The sequence below is a fragment of the Papaver somniferum genome, chromosome 2, assembly GCF_003573695.1.
Source record: "Papaver somniferum cultivar HN1 chromosome 2, ASM357369v1, whole genome shotgun sequence".
Lineage (NCBI taxonomy): Eukaryota > Viridiplantae > Streptophyta > Magnoliopsida > Ranunculales > Papaveraceae > Papaver > Papaver somniferum.
In genome coordinates, this window is record NC_039359.1 from 218,398,726 (window position 1) to 218,413,904 (window position 15,179).

General features: G+C 40.7%; 1 protein-coding gene across 1 annotated transcript; it reads left to right on the forward strand.

Moving 5' to 3' along the window:
* The first annotated feature begins 393 nt into the window (after positions 1–393).
* Positions 394–2,747, forward strand: LOC113354565 (protease Do-like 9). Its single transcript, XM_026597862.1, has 4 exons — positions 394–454; positions 628–772; positions 1,405–1,638; positions 2,158–2,747. The coding sequence occupies exons 2-4, from the start codon at positions 743–745 to the stop codon at positions 2,176–2,178; spliced, it is 285 nt and encodes a 94-aa protein (XP_026453647.1). The 5' UTR covers positions 394–454; positions 628–742; the 3' UTR covers positions 2,179–2,747.
* Positions 2,748–15,179: the final 12,432 nt, after the last annotated feature.

Consider the following 15,179-nt stretch of genomic DNA (forward strand, 5'->3'; position numbering starts at 1 on the left):
TCTTTGTATAACACTTAAAAAGTTATTTTCCACTCTGGAAATCCTAATGCTGAAAACTGGGATGATTGGGTCATTTACAATTGGCTTATCCAAGCAATAAAGCAGCTTCAAAATGGATAATTCTAATTAATTTAAAAAAATAAACAAGTCTCTCAAGGCTTCAAATTTTTTTTCTTATGTTTAATTCAAATTAATCATTAAAAAGTGGCAATTTCGGGCGAGTTAGACCCAGTTTGGCTCACTGAGTTAACGAAACATGTTTCTCTCTAACCTACCCTCCCTGATTCAAATCCTTAGGTTAGTTCAAATCGTTGGGTTTACCCGGATAGGAAATGGTGGTTTTATAGAAATCATGTTTCTTCGTAGCAACTGTTCTGGATCAAATTTGATTGATGGATGGAAGATGGTTTTAACTTAATCCAATTGTCCAATTGATGGTCATCTTCTACCAACAGTGAGTTCAAAATTTGAGTTGGGTTGATATGCAACGAAGATTAGAAAACTGCAATCTCTTCTTTTTAATTATATAACACAATCAGTTCATGGTATATCACTTATCTTGAGACAGGTTAATTAAATTAATTAATTTGTTTGTTTTTTTCTTTCTGTTTTTCCATTGTGAATTAGGTGAAAAATCATGACTTGCGCGCTTAACTATGGGGATGAATTCCAAACATAAGAATTGAGCTTACTGCTCCTGAGTACAAGGTCCTGAAGCCATCTGATATTATCCTCAGTTTTGATGGAGTTGATATTGCTGATGATGGGACAAGTAAGCCATTCTCATTGTTGTGATATTCAGTTGTACAGTATGTGTTATTTGCCTTTACGCTGTTAATATGGGTGTGATCCATGTCCCCTGTTTAGTGACATAGCTATTGTTCTGTTAAGTACTTTTTGATGCCAACCAGTGGTTTGTTCCACTTGATGGCTTGATTTATAGGATTCTATGCTTTGCTTATTCTTTTTCATATAATTATTGAAATTGTACTCTAAAATCCCAAGAGTCTTGAATGTGACATTTGTTACTGGTAGAATAAAGAATTCATTGTTTGTATTTAAGAATCTTTGAGTTGAAATGAAAATTCTTATTTTCAACATCTTAGTATGGTCTTCACTTATATTCACTTTACAACGCTATGATTTTGATTGGGACTTAGGAATTTTTCAGAATTTTTTGTCAATTTTTAACGAAAAGAAAGAAAGAAATGAACAGAACATAAAATAAAAGAAAGAAAAGTGTTACTAAAGAGAGAAGTATTTGACCCAAGCATGTTACTGGTAGAACACCTTCTTATTTAGAACTAAGGAATCACCGTATTAAGTAAAATAGTGCACCTTATCTTTCTCCTGATAGGTATATTTCTGAGTTATGTTGGTTTTTTCTGTTTTGGTGTATTTCAGTTCCTTTCAGGCATGGGAAGCGTATTGGTTTTAGTTACCTTGTTTCCCAAAAAATATACCGATGAAAATGCATCAGTTAAAGTTCTTTGGAACTCAAAGACCCTTGCATTAGACGTACAACTTGCACCTCACAAACGACTCATTCAGGCATACATCAAGAGAAAGCCACCTTCATATTTCATTATTGGTGGATTTGTCTTTACATATGTATCGGTTCATTGTCTTCGTTCTGAGGTACGCAAGTTAACACCTGCGGTGCTACTATTTATCGTTTCTTATTCACATAAATAAGCTAAGCAGTGCACACTGTATTTCATACGGTCCTATAAAATAAATTGGAAAACTCGATAACATGGTCCTATAAATTTAAATGGGTACGTTATTTTTAAAGGTTTTTTAAAATAAATTGGAAAACTCGATAACATGGTCCTATAAATTTAAATGGGTATGTTATTTTTAAAGGTTTTATAAATTATGACGGGTAACTCAATTTGTGGTAGTATAAATTAAACTAGGTACCCATACCAGTATGTAGGATAAAAACTTTCCCTATGCTGTCCAATAAATTTAACTGGGTAGAACTGTTAAAATGACCATATAATAAATTGGGTAGACAGTAAAATGATTATATAAAATAAATTGGGTCTATTGATTCGTGGGCTTATTTACTTATTTGGATGTTCTTCTCGCAGATGAGATATACACTCATTTGAAATCTGTGCATATTAATTTGTTTGGATTTTCTTCTTGCAGATGAGAGACATGCTCATTTGAAACTTATATACCTCTGTGAGGAACGAACCTCTCCAAAGGTAGGTATGTAATCCATATAGAAGACGTAGTTTTGTATATAGATCATTGCAAATATCTGACAGTGAGCTGAAATTTCTAAAAGAGCGTGAAGTTGGACCTCTAGTAATACTAGTACCCAAGGTATTTGATATCAAGAAATGGGGAGCAAGTTGGTTTACATCAACCATGAATCTAACTCTAGCTGCCTCTAGTTTCAGTGACATCAAAATCTACATGATCATTACTCTTTCACATATGCACCACTAAACAGAACGTAATTGTCGTTATGTTTCTCAAAAGGGGCGCTGCAATTAAGGTGGCAAAATAAACATCATAAAATGCTTGCTCAACCTCCTTGTAAAAGGAAATTTTTGGGTTCGAGCTGTCACAGAAATGAGTATCACTTTTTAATATACTGGAACCCGAGAAGAACGAGTTTCTGCTGGAGGAACAAGGGAAACACAAATGTGTGGTACTGGGTGGTTATGTCTATATCTTTGCAGTTGGCTTGTAATTACTTAATGGTGTTCTCATAAATAGTATTATTGGTGGATGGAACATATTCTTATCTTTCCCAGAAAAGTGTTATTTGATTTTGAACTAAGGATTGTGTGACATATAGTAGAAATATAGTAAAAGATTAAAATAGTTGGCGACTGCAGAGGAATATTTTATGTGCACTGATATATGACGAGATTATATGTCTCGATTTACATGGTACATAGATTTTTATGTGCAAGAGACTCGGAAAAGAAGAAATGAAGAAACTGGGTGCAAAAACTCAATAAAATAAATTGGGTAAATCTACAAAATTACCGTACATAATAAATTAGGTACAAATAAAAATGCACGTTTGAAATAAATTGTTGGTCTAGTTTTCTACCAATTTGGCTTCGCAAATGTAAGATCCCCTATATTTGAACTAACCTAACGATTTGAATCAGGGTAATTAAGCTAACTTAACCAGGGAGGGTAGGATAGAAATAAACATGTTTCGTTAACTCAGTAAGCCAAACTGAGTCTAACTCGCCCGAAATTGCCACTTTTTAGTGATTCAGACTTTAACCGCCCCTTTCCGTGAAATATTAAATTTCCTTGACCTTCGCTCGAGTTTCATCATATGTCCTGATTTTTTATATTCTACTCCCTCCGTTTTTTTAAATAGGCCAGTTTCTATAAATAAAAGTTTCAAAAAAATAAGTCAGTTTCCTAATTGGGAAAGTCAAATGTTATTTTAATTTTTTAGGACCATTTTTCTCTTAACTTCTTTTGATGACAAGTGTCATGTGGACCACTTCACTTTACTTCTTTTGCTAACAAGTGTCATGGGGACCATTTCACTTCACTTTTTTTATTAACAAGTGTCATGAGGACCACTTTCAATGATTAGTTCTCTTAATTTCCTTAAATTTCGCTAAAAACAAACTGGCCTATTAAAAAAAAGGGAGGGAGTAATTTTTAATTTAACCTAAGAAGAAAAATTAATTTGCATATTCTAAGATTTGCTTGACCAACTAGTAAAGAGCACATATCAAAAGATTTAGATAAACACCGTTGGCTAACAGTCCATTGAACTGGTTTGTAGGATTGTTTGCTCTCTTTTTCTCATTTTCTTTTTAATGAAATCTTAACCCTTTCTCCATCGGGAAAGATTTTTTACCCAAAATGCGCGAATAAATTAGCATAAATGTTATAGATTAATACCGTTTTATAATGGCACTTGGAAACAAGAAATCAGAAAATTGTTGAAGCTATGTCGCCTCTTTAATTCTTCCCGTCCGCCATGAAAAACAAAACTATTAAGCCCAAACCAGATTTCATATTCAGAAACTAGTATTACCCATAAAATATTTTTACCCGTAAACTAGTAACAATTCCGGATATTTTAGTTTCCACAGATACCTCATTCCATCATGTGTGATGTGTTTCCTTTCCTCATTTTATACTCAAAAAGCCATCAAGTATTTGTTATTTTGTTTTCACTCATTCATGATCCATTTATTTGACATACAAACTTCATCTTAAAGCCGTAGATGTACTCAAGTTTTAGCCAATTCATCTTTCTAACACACAATTGTGAATTGTGTGTTTAATTGGGAATTTAAAATTTCGAAATGGGTGATTCTAATTTAAAATTCACATCAAATGAAGTCTCCGTAATATCTAATCTTCTCTCTTCTGTCTCCATTCAAAAAAGTATAGTCGAATTCGGGTTGGAAGTGAACATGATCACGATACGGTGAAGGATGGTTTAAAGAACGAAGGAGAACAAGATGAACCAACATTTCAAATCGATGTTGTGTGGAGTCGTGAGTATCCTTGTAAAATAAACTTCTTTCTTTGGCTCTTTTCTCATGATAAGGTAATGACGGCGGATAAACTTATAGGAAGGGGCATGGATATTTCTAAGTGTTTGTTGTTTTTGCGAGGCAAATGATGAAACTATCTTTCACTTATTCTATGATTGTTGGAGGAGCCGAAGAATATGGAATTACTTTGTTGAAGGATGCCAATTTCGGTGGACTTATGATTCAAATGTCACCATAACGGTGAAATCTTGGAAGTTTAATTGGGGAGATGAAAGACTTAGTAGAATATGGAATAATATCCCGATTGTAATATGGTGGTGCATATGGAACGAGCGAAATGCAAGAGTCTTCGAAAGGAAAAAGAAAATTTTGGTAAGCCTCATTAGAAATGTTAAACTCCAAGCGTTTTTTTGGGCGGAGTCGAACACAAGGATATTAGGTCTATCGACGAATACGGTGATAGCACATTGGGACTTTTTATTCCTGCCTTCGTAATCTTGATTTGGTTTTATTTTGGGTTGTCGAATCCCCTTTCGGCTCCCTTTTCTTGTTGCTATTTTTTGTTTTCATTGGGTTGAGGTACCCATCTTAAGTATCTCATTTTCAGTGAATTTCCTCTTTGATCGATCCAAATTTTTTTTTAAAATTCACATATAACATCTAAAGCTTTTATCTATGTTGCTACTATTGCGTCGTTTTCCTTCTTCTTCATTTTGATGTACCTTGATCTTGTAATGCAACGAAACCTCATTGAGTAACTTTAAAGGCTATATGCAATGGAGCTAAATTGAGTAGATAGTTTTAGGGAGCAGTTACAAAACACGTTCCATTAATCTCCCATTAAAATCAGCAAAACAACTATCTGATTAAGACGGTAATATAGGAGTCCACAGTGAAGTAGGATTAAACCACTTGCTGATGCTCCATGATGATGAGCTGCAAAAAAGACGATGATGTTGGGAGTACGCTAGTTGTAGAAAAAAAATATAAGGAAAATCAAATGTTTCCCTTATTTGTCACTGAGAAAATCCTTCAAAAATCCTTCAATTCATTCAAGTAAATGACGTTCAAATTGTTAACTATGGTAATTATCATACGAAACATGTGTCTGTTTGAGATTGGTTGGAATAGAGGAACAGGTTTTTTTTTTGGCAACAGCCGATCCGGAGCCGCCTGGAGTAGGCTTTTAAACGCCAACAAAAACCATGTCACCAAGTAAGTGTGTCAACTGTCACCGTTCCGAAGGTGTCATCATTCTTGTTTTGGTGGTGTAGCGTCTCGAACGAGGCCATATAATATCATCATAATTAAGTCACTTCTTTAGATGTGTGTTTGGAGCCCATCAAAAATAAGTTTATTACTATGCAAGACACTTTCAATCAGTCAAAGCTGCTAATGGGGTGCCCGTACCATTTTTTGCTTGGGGTGCATCAAATTGCGAATAAGACAAAACATATTTTGATAAGGGATTGATACACCCCAAGCAAGCAAAACGGTGCCCAATTAGCAGCCATGCAATCAGTGGAAGTGGAATGTTGACGTGTGCTGTGGAGTGGTTATGGCATCAAAGTTTTAATTTCATCGTGTCTTGATCATATTTTCTTCTGTATTCTAATCTAGAAGAGAAAACTATTAAAAAATAACTAGCTACATTATTACTAAAGGAAATTTTCGCAAATAACATTCTAGTGGTGGCAAATAAAATGATAAACGGAATTTCTGAAATTTATTCAGATGACAAATAACAGATTTTCAGTCAATAAAACTGAATCAAGCAAGTAAACATGAAAGAAAAAAGAAACAAATTCAATAGCAATGAAAAAGAAACAAACGAATCCAATTTACTTGGACCATCACTTGGCAGCAGGATAAAAGAGAACACTGTAATTTCATCACATATTTCTTCGTAACCAATTGATCGCATAATGTTAATAATTGGGAGGGTATGGTTTTGGTGCCTCTTCATTTGCCTTTGGATAAGGGCTTTTTTCGGATGTCTGTGGTTTCTCCATTTGTGAGTTAGATTCTGGTTTCCCACCAATACTACCTTCGACTGTCGCTCCTGGAACCGTCATCGAGCCTGTCCCTGTTAACCCTATCTTTCCTTTCGGTAAATCTCCCTCTGTCTTCAGAGTCCCTTTTCCTGTTACTACACCGGCCGCACTCCCAGACCCAGTTCCCTCTAGTTTCCCCTTCGCCTCCTGCGCGTTACCGTTTCCTTCGAGTCCATTTTGCTGCTGCGCAACACCCTCGGTGTCACTAGACCCGGTTGTCTCCCCCTTTAATCCAACATTTTCCGGTTTTGCATCTAGCTACCCCTTTTGACCCGCTCCGGGGGTTATTGCTTTCCCTGCTATTCCAGTTGGAAGCTGCTCTCCTTCCAACCGGCGGCCAAATGCCATCTCTGCACATGGAGTGTACGTATACATATTAGGAATGCTTTCATATATAGAAAAGAAACGAATTCACTGAAAGTTAAAGGAACTGCGTGACTGCTACTTACCGGTAACGAATATCACCAACAAAACAAAGAGGAAACCAGCGTACAAAGTAGTGATTGAAGTTTTAGCCATTGTTCTTGCAAGATCAACTTCAACCTGAGATGTTTTAATTGGTTTGAGAGTACTTTAAGAGACTAATGCAGCACTCAATTTATAGCAAAACATCTCTAGCTGTCTCCGTTGAAGTTCTAATACAATAATATAGACCTAAATAATCATCATTATCTGTTTATATTATCAAATTCACCAAACTTCTACAGGTAATAATTTAAATATGGATTAGTGGTAAGGATGTCCGAATAAGATTTTATGTACCCCTTGATCAAGATTTCATGGCTGTCACCAGAACGCGTCTTTAACATGCTAACCACTCGTTCACCTTCGATAGTTTTAATCAAAGGACTTACAAATTGTAGCTTGCAGATCATCTTAATAGTTAAAATGTGAATCGTGCTATCTAATAGAATATGTTGGAATCTTATATCTCGTGTAACAGTTAGAGACAGGGGCGTTGTGAACACTCTTACCACGAAGGGATCCGAATGCTCGCAATCAATCATCATCGTCTAAGGAGATTTGTGATGACGATATCCAAGTGTTGATTCATTGGCTCAAAACCTTCGGGTTTATCATAGCCTCATCTAACAACTCCATGCGAGGCATTTGCGCACGGGATATAAGTACAAGCAAAGAAAACAAAACGTATAAGTAAAGATCCATGGGGCTAAATAAATATAAAGTGATGAAATGTAAATAAGACCAAGGTTTACGTGGTTCAGCACTAAGGCCTACGTCCACGGGGTTTGTTGTTTTACTATATTCTTCACGGTTACACGAATAGTCGAATGACTTTTGGGTTTACATGTTTCTCTCTTCTAAACGATTAACTTACACTTGCAAACTCTCTCTCTCTCTCCTTCCCTTCCTGATTCTTCCGATCCCCTTTCCTTTTGGTGGAGACGGGGTATTTATAAGGTTAGAGTGTGGGACCCATCTCTGATGACCGTTGGAACCTTATCTTCTTGTGTCCTTGCGTCTATCACGCAGAGGTCTGCGTTTTCCCCTTGATCCCGCAGAGGCATCCACGCTCGTTCCACAGGTTGATCGACACGTACACTGCTCAGAGTGTTTAATGCGGGTAGTTGAGGAGTCTGCTCGTGTCAGACAAGTGTCTTCTGCCCCTGTCACGTCCGTGTCAGCTAACTTTCTCTCCACCGTTGATCCTAGCTTCTCTTTTGGGGATGCGATAAAGTAACTCCTCGGGGTTTATTTGGTGTTTCGTAGTGCATCATGTTTTGATGTTTTGGCCTGCATGATTTCCACGTACCTTTTTATATACACGTGTCTGATAGTGAGATATATGTGTACACAATTTTCCCCTTTTCTTCGGGCTTGAATGTCTAATGGGTGCCTTGAAGAAAAACTATCGTCGCATATTCTTCTCACTCCTAATAACTTCTCCTAGATACTTGGGCACGTCTTTTATTCGTGCATTAACTGCTTATATAACGGGCACGTTTCCCATTCCTCCATTAATTTCCTTCTCTTTCTTTCGGGTATATTAAGGAGAGAAAGAAAATTAATTTCATTCTTCCTAAACATTCTCTCAGTTTTCATTTTTTGTTTTTCAGCCCTTAAATTCTCTGTCTGTCTTCATTGAACCTGTGACCTTAAATTCTCTGCACCTTAGCATTAATCACGCCCGCTTCCACTGTTTGTTTCTTCTTCTACTGTTTTTGTCGGTAAGTTTTTCTTTTCTTTGTTTCCACTGTTTTACGCTGTGTTGATTTATAAATTTTCTGCTACTGTTGTTCCTTGTTTGTGATGAAGAACTTCTTTTGATGCTTGCATACTAGTTTTCCCCTGTTCTTTATCTGAAATCAAGGAAGCCTGTATTGCTTGTATTTGAGTTTTTGAGGGTCTGAATTTTATGAAATTTTGAGCATGTATACTAATTTTAGGGTTTCTGCGTTATCGTGTGTGTATTGCTATTGATGTGGTTTTTTGATTTTGGTAATGTTTTTGAATGTGTGTAACTTGTTCTTGATTTTAATCTTTTCGCAGCCATGTCTGACAGTCCGCGGATTACTTGTCAGACTCCTGGTTCTGGTCTATCGAGATCTCCTCAGCGTAGAGAGTCTCAAGATGATGTTCGTCGGAGTCGAGTTTCTTCTGGAGCGAAGGCCTCGTCTTCTAGGGAAGAGATTCCTCCGACAAATCCTTCTGGTTCCCGAAGAGTCTTCGATCGCACAGCGTCTCGTCCTCGTGATGATATTAGGAGTACGCAGGCTCCGCCTCGTGCTGTTGCTTTTGACGTTCCTCCTCTACGTTCATTAGTGCCCGAGCATCATCTGCGGTCCCCTCCAACTTTTAAAGGGAAGAATACGAAGGGCGTAGTTCCGAGGGCTGAATCTTCAAAGAATCCTCCGGTGAAGAGAAAAGCTTCTGAAGCGTTCATTAGCTCTTCCGGCCCTGCCGAGGAGGATGAGGCTGCCCCCTTGATACGTAGTGTCTCGGTTAGTAAGAAAAAAGTAACCTTCAAGCATATTGATCTCGAAATATTCAAGGAAAAGCATGAGCTCCAAGCCTTCGGGGTTCGTTTCTATGCCCCTGGGGATGATATTACTTATGAGCTTATCTCAAAGTATGAATTCGATGAATTTCATTTGTTAACGACGGTTGGAGCGTTCGAAGCTGGTCTTATGCTGCCGTTGTACAAATCAGGTGATTCCTTCTACTATGACGTGCTCGCTAGTCGTGAAGGTTCTTCCACCAATACTCACAGCCGTTCCGTATCCCAACTATCGGGGAATTATCTCCGCGCCCTGAAGGAGTGCTATCTGCGGAGTAAGGGGGAGACGTCGATGACTTGCTACGTCCCAATCCCGCGGAGAAGGAATGGTATACTCCTGAGAATTTCAATAACTCCTTCGGTGATTACGTCAATAGTAGGAACCGCAAGCCGTGGAGTGTCAGCCTTCGGAATCTCGCTGCTCCTCGGGGCGAGATTCGTCTGTTAAATGAGGTCAGCGATGCCAAGCTGAAGTATGTTCCTGGCACGGAGGGTCTAGTCATCGGAAACTCTTCCCAGCGCGAGAGGATCAAGCGCGATCATGACTACGAGTGGCACGCCACCGTTATCGAAATAGTTGGTCCGTGGGCTTACGGTTGGATTCCTGGTCCCCGCGGTTGGCGGCCTACCGAGAGTAGTAAGCCACGCGAGTCTCCTCCTGCTCGTTATGGAGATTTCTGTCCCTGGCGTTTGAACTTTGCGGGTATGAATTTTCCTTATGCCCTTGACGTCGTAGAGGGAGACGAGGAGGAAGGTTCTGGTGCTATACTTCCACCGAAGAATACCTCAACTGCTCAGGTACGCGGATTCTAGCTGCGCTTCTCCTTTTTAGAAATTCATCGTCGGGAAAAATAATTCTTTTTGTGGTGTTGGTTTCAGGTGTTGAAGAAGAAAAAGATTAAGCCGAAGCAGTCTTCTACTATTGTGATGGGCGAGGCTGAGGCCCAAGAAGAAGTTACTAGTCCAGTGAACGAAGAGTTTGCTGAGGATGAGGATTACAGATGGGGAGGAACGTACTGGTACTTCCCCTATCAATGTCGAAGAAGAGGTCTTCGTGGTCATGTTGGTGATGAAGGAAGGAACAAGCCGTGGTGGCTGATGACGTTGTTATTGGGGACATTTCTGTCCCTGCTGGTGATGTCGCGGATACCCTTCCCGCCTCTCAAGAATTTTCTTTTGATCGGATGTACTCCACGGGGGAGTTCTTTGACGATGCCCTCGATTTTCCCGAGGACTTCTCTTTACTTTCCCCCAATGATAATTGGGATGTTCTTGGTGGTGATGGTAATGGAGACGCTACTGTTGAAGATGGTGGCGCGGAGGAGCATGCTGCGCATGTAGGCGCGGAGGAGCATGCCGACATTTGTGCTGAGGGGGCCGTGTCAGAGAAGGGGAAATCGGTCATTGATGCGCCTGCTGATAATCTTCCACAGTCGCCGACGTCTGAGGGTGAGGACGCCATCATGGATTGGTTCAAGGAAAAGAATCTTCTATTTGTCCTCATCCCGCCCCTGTTGTTGCTGGGGAAAAGGAATCTACTGCGTATACCCGTCGCATGATGGAGATGTCTTCTAAGGCGGGTGTCTGAAGCCTGGGGAAAAATTTGAGTGTTCCCGAAGCTACCCTTGTGCCGGAGCCTCCTACTTCCGTTGCAGATATGATGGCCATCGCCGACGGGTATCAATATGGCTTTCCGCAGCAGCGTGTCTTGGAGGTAAATTTTCGTACATACTTTTCGTGACGATCGAATGCTTCGGTGAAATAATGTTTGTCATCTTGATGTGTAGATGATGAGGAGTGAGCATTGTAACCACGTGCTGTATCAGTTCTTCAAAGCGAAATCTCTGAAGCTCGAGGCTAAGCTTCGTCACAGAGAAAAGGAATTATCTGCGGCTGAGGTGGAAATAGAAGAACTGAAGAAAAGCCTCAAGGAGAAAGAAGCTGGGTGAAGCAAGGCCGGTCTTCGTTCAGAGCTTGTTGCTGTTCGCGCTGAGTTAGAGCAAACTCGCAGCCAAGTTTCAACTTTCACAGGTTTGGTTCTTTTTCCCTCGCAGTATGTCGTCATTCTCTATTTCTTAGTTGTTCTGTCTGAGTCTCCCCACCCTATCTCCAGTGGGTGGCGTCCCCGAGCTGATATGGCTTCGAAACGAAAGAGCTCGGCAAAAATCTCGTATTAGAGATCTGGTTGAGAAAATTAAGAATGAAGCCAAGAAATGGGATGCTCGGGCTGAGGTATGGCGCGCGAGGCATGTTCAGATGGTCGACATGCAAAATCTGTACAACCATGATCGTGCTTTATTTAATGGCACACTGCTGTGGACACGTGATAGTCTGCGGGAAGCCCGTGAGCGTACTTCCTTGCTGGAGTCTAGGATTCAGCTGCTGGAAGAAGAATTACAGAAGGCTCGATCCATTCCTCTTTCAGGGGTTAAGGATAATGCTCTGTCTTGTCAGAGAAAGAGATGATGCCCGTGCCGAAGTCCGCTCTCAGCAATGCTCTTGCCGCGTCCCGCGTAGTAGCTCGTCAGGCTGAGTCTGAGAGGAATCTTGAAGTGTGTATGTACAGACTTAGCAAAGGGGTCAGCAGAGATAAAGCAGGTAGAATTAGATGCCTGTCAATTTACTCTCACCAACCTTCAACTAGACTATAAGAAATTATCCGCGGAATATGACCATCTTGATGAAGCGCGAGATGCGGTTGTTAATGAGTATGAAGAGGCTTCGGCTTGTGTCGAAGGTATAATCCTATTTCATCGAGTGTGACCGTGTTTTTTTTCTGGCTAACTCCGTGGTGTTGTCTTTTTCAGAGCTCGAGGGACACCTTCGCGTCACAAATGAAAAACTTGAAAAGGCTCAATCTTCCTTAGCGCAGCAGGAAGAACAGACCAATCATTTCAAGAATTTAGCGGCAACCCGCGAGGAGGCCGTTGGTGCTGCTTCTAGAGAAGTGAATCGGCTATCTTCGTTATTATCCCAAGCCCAACAGCGGACAACAGTTATTAAGCACAAGGCTCGTTGTCAATTGGCTGAGGAGACGAACAAGATGCTGGAGAGGATAGAACTTGGCCTAAAGAACGAGCATGGTCTCGTGAAGAACTATCCTCGTCGTCCAGTTCCTTCTGCCTTGCCTGCTCCTCGGGACCCCTTCTGGTGGGAGCGTCCCTTCAAGTCTTCGGAATAATCCTGCCGATGGGGCACAATCTAGGTAGAGACCGCAGCATTTTTAGGCCGCGGCATCATTATCCTTCCCTTTTTGTAATCATGTAACAAGAATATTTTTTGCTGATATCCTGTAAAAGGAATATTTTTTGATGTGTATCCTTGAATTGGCCTTTCACTTTTTGTAATCATCCTTTATGAAATGGATCCTTTTCTGATATACCTGCAATGTTGGTTTATTTTAAGCATTTGTGAAAAAACAAAACAAATTTTTAAGTGTTTGGTGCGATACTGAAGGAAGGTACCTTCGTGATCGTCTTGAGACCTGTCACCCCGCTGGCGAATCCTGGGCCAGAGGATTCCCAGACGGTGGGGGCCGGGGCAACGTTCTAGGATATGGGATTAAAAATTTACACACCCATTCCGTCGACCCGTTGCCTTAAGATTGGTTGGGTATCTCTTTCTGGGTGCCTTCCCCCTGGTCTTACACTTATGGACACTGATGGGGGAGCCCTGAGAGATTGTAGATTAACTACTTTCCCCAATATTGTCGATAGATTCCGCTGACTTGATAATTTGAAAGCTTGTTTGATTGATAAGTTGAGGCCTGCAATTCCTCTTCCAGAGATAGAAACATGTGGAGCGGTCAGGCTCCCTTCTTCTTCTGGTACACTCCAAGCAGATTCAAGTCTGCGTTGCCCTATGGGAAGTATGGTTTGAGCCACTTAGCATTCCAAGGATGCCGGAGGACCTCGCCTTTTAGATTACGAAGGTAGTAGGAACCGTTACCCGCAACGTCGTGTATTAAAAAGGTCCTCCCCACGTAGGTGCTAATTTCCCCATTTCTTTTCTTGCTGATACCGTGGGATTGTTCTCAACACATACTGCCCCTCTACAAAATTCCGCAGCTTTACCTTTTTGTTGTACTCCCTTGCTAGTCTTCGTTGATAATTTTCCATCTTTTGTAATGCTCACTTCCCTTCTTCCTTCCAAGTCGTCCAACCTTTCTAACATCATATCTGTTGTGAGGTTTTTCTCCCAAGCTTCGGTCTTCGTGGTTGGCATGAGGATTTCCGTAGGTATGACTGCTTCAGCTCCATAAGTTAGAAGAAACGGGGATTCCCCGGTGGCGGATCTTCGTGTTGTCCTGTATGCCCATAACACATTGTGCAGTTGTTCGCACCATCTTCCCTTATGCTCGTCTAATTGTTTTTTGAGTATAAGGGCGAGGGTCTTGTTGGTAGCTTCCGCTTGTCCGTTGCTTTGAGGGTATATGGGGGTGGACTTGTTCTTTCTTATTTTGAAAGTATCGAAGAGCATGTCTATATTTTTCCCTGTAATTGCTTGCCATTATCAGATACAATTTCAGCGGGTATACCAAATCTGCAAATGATGTTCTGGAATATGAAAGTAACACATCCGCGTCTCTGATCCTGGCCAAGGCCTTAGCCTCCACCCATTTACTGAAGTAGTCCGTGGCTACTATCAAAAATCGTCTTTTCCCTGATCCTTCGATGAAAGGCCCGACGATGTCTACGCCCCATTTTGCAAATGGCCACGGGCTATCGACGGAGTTTAACATTGTCGCCGGCGCGTGGATCTTTTTTGCGAAGCGCTGACATTCTTCACATCGTCGGGACATCCTCGCGGCATCCTGTATCATTGTCGGCCAGTAATATCCTTGCGTTTTTGCTTTGTCAGCTAGTGATCTCATGCCGCTATGATTCCCCGCGTCACCATAATGGATATCATTTAGAATTCGATGCCCCTCTTTCCGGGACAAGCAACGTAGTAATGGTCCAAGGAAGGATTTCTTATACAGGACCCCATCCCGAAGATCATATCTTCCCACTTTGGAGAGTATCTTCCTAGCTTGTTTCTGATCCGCAGGTAAGCTTCCTTTTCGAGAAAGGCATGGATTGTCACTCTCCAGTCATCTTCGTTGCTGAAGTCTTCGTCTTGATTTGCTCTTGACAGGATATCCTCTTCGTCAAAGTCATTATGGATGTCTTCTCCTACCTGGTCTTCGATATTTTCTTCCACTGTATCTTGATTGGTAGCGAAGGAGAATTGAGATGCAATCGAAGGCTCGTATACCCTTGCTATTTTAATAGCTTCGACATTTTTATCCCTCAGCATGGATGATATATATGCTAGGGCATCCGCGTGCCTGAGGTCCCTTCTGCATAAGTGCCGGAACTTAATGTTCGGGATTTGTGATGCCAATGTTTGGACCAAGGCCATGTAAGCTGAGAGGGTGTCATCGTACACATTATACTCGAGCCCTATTTGCCGTATGACAAGCTGCGAATCACTTGTCAGCCTTACATCGGTTACCCCCATCTCTATTATTATACGGAGGGCATGTACGACAGCTTCGTATTCAACAATGTTGTTGGTATGCTCTTTGAATTCCAATCTAAGTGCCTGTATAATCCTTTC

Coding starts and splice junctions, on each gene's coding strand:
- LOC113354565 (XM_026597862.1), top strand. CDS start 743: ATGGAGTTGATATTGCTGATGATGGGACAA. Junction 773..1,404: donor TATTGCTGATGATGGGACAA/GTAAGCCATTCT, acceptor GGTGTATTTCAG/TTCCTTTCAGGCATGGGAAG. Junction 1,639..2,157: donor TTCATTGTCTTCGTTCTGAG/GTACGCAAGTTA, acceptor TTCTTCTTGCAG/ATGAGAGACATGCTCATTTG.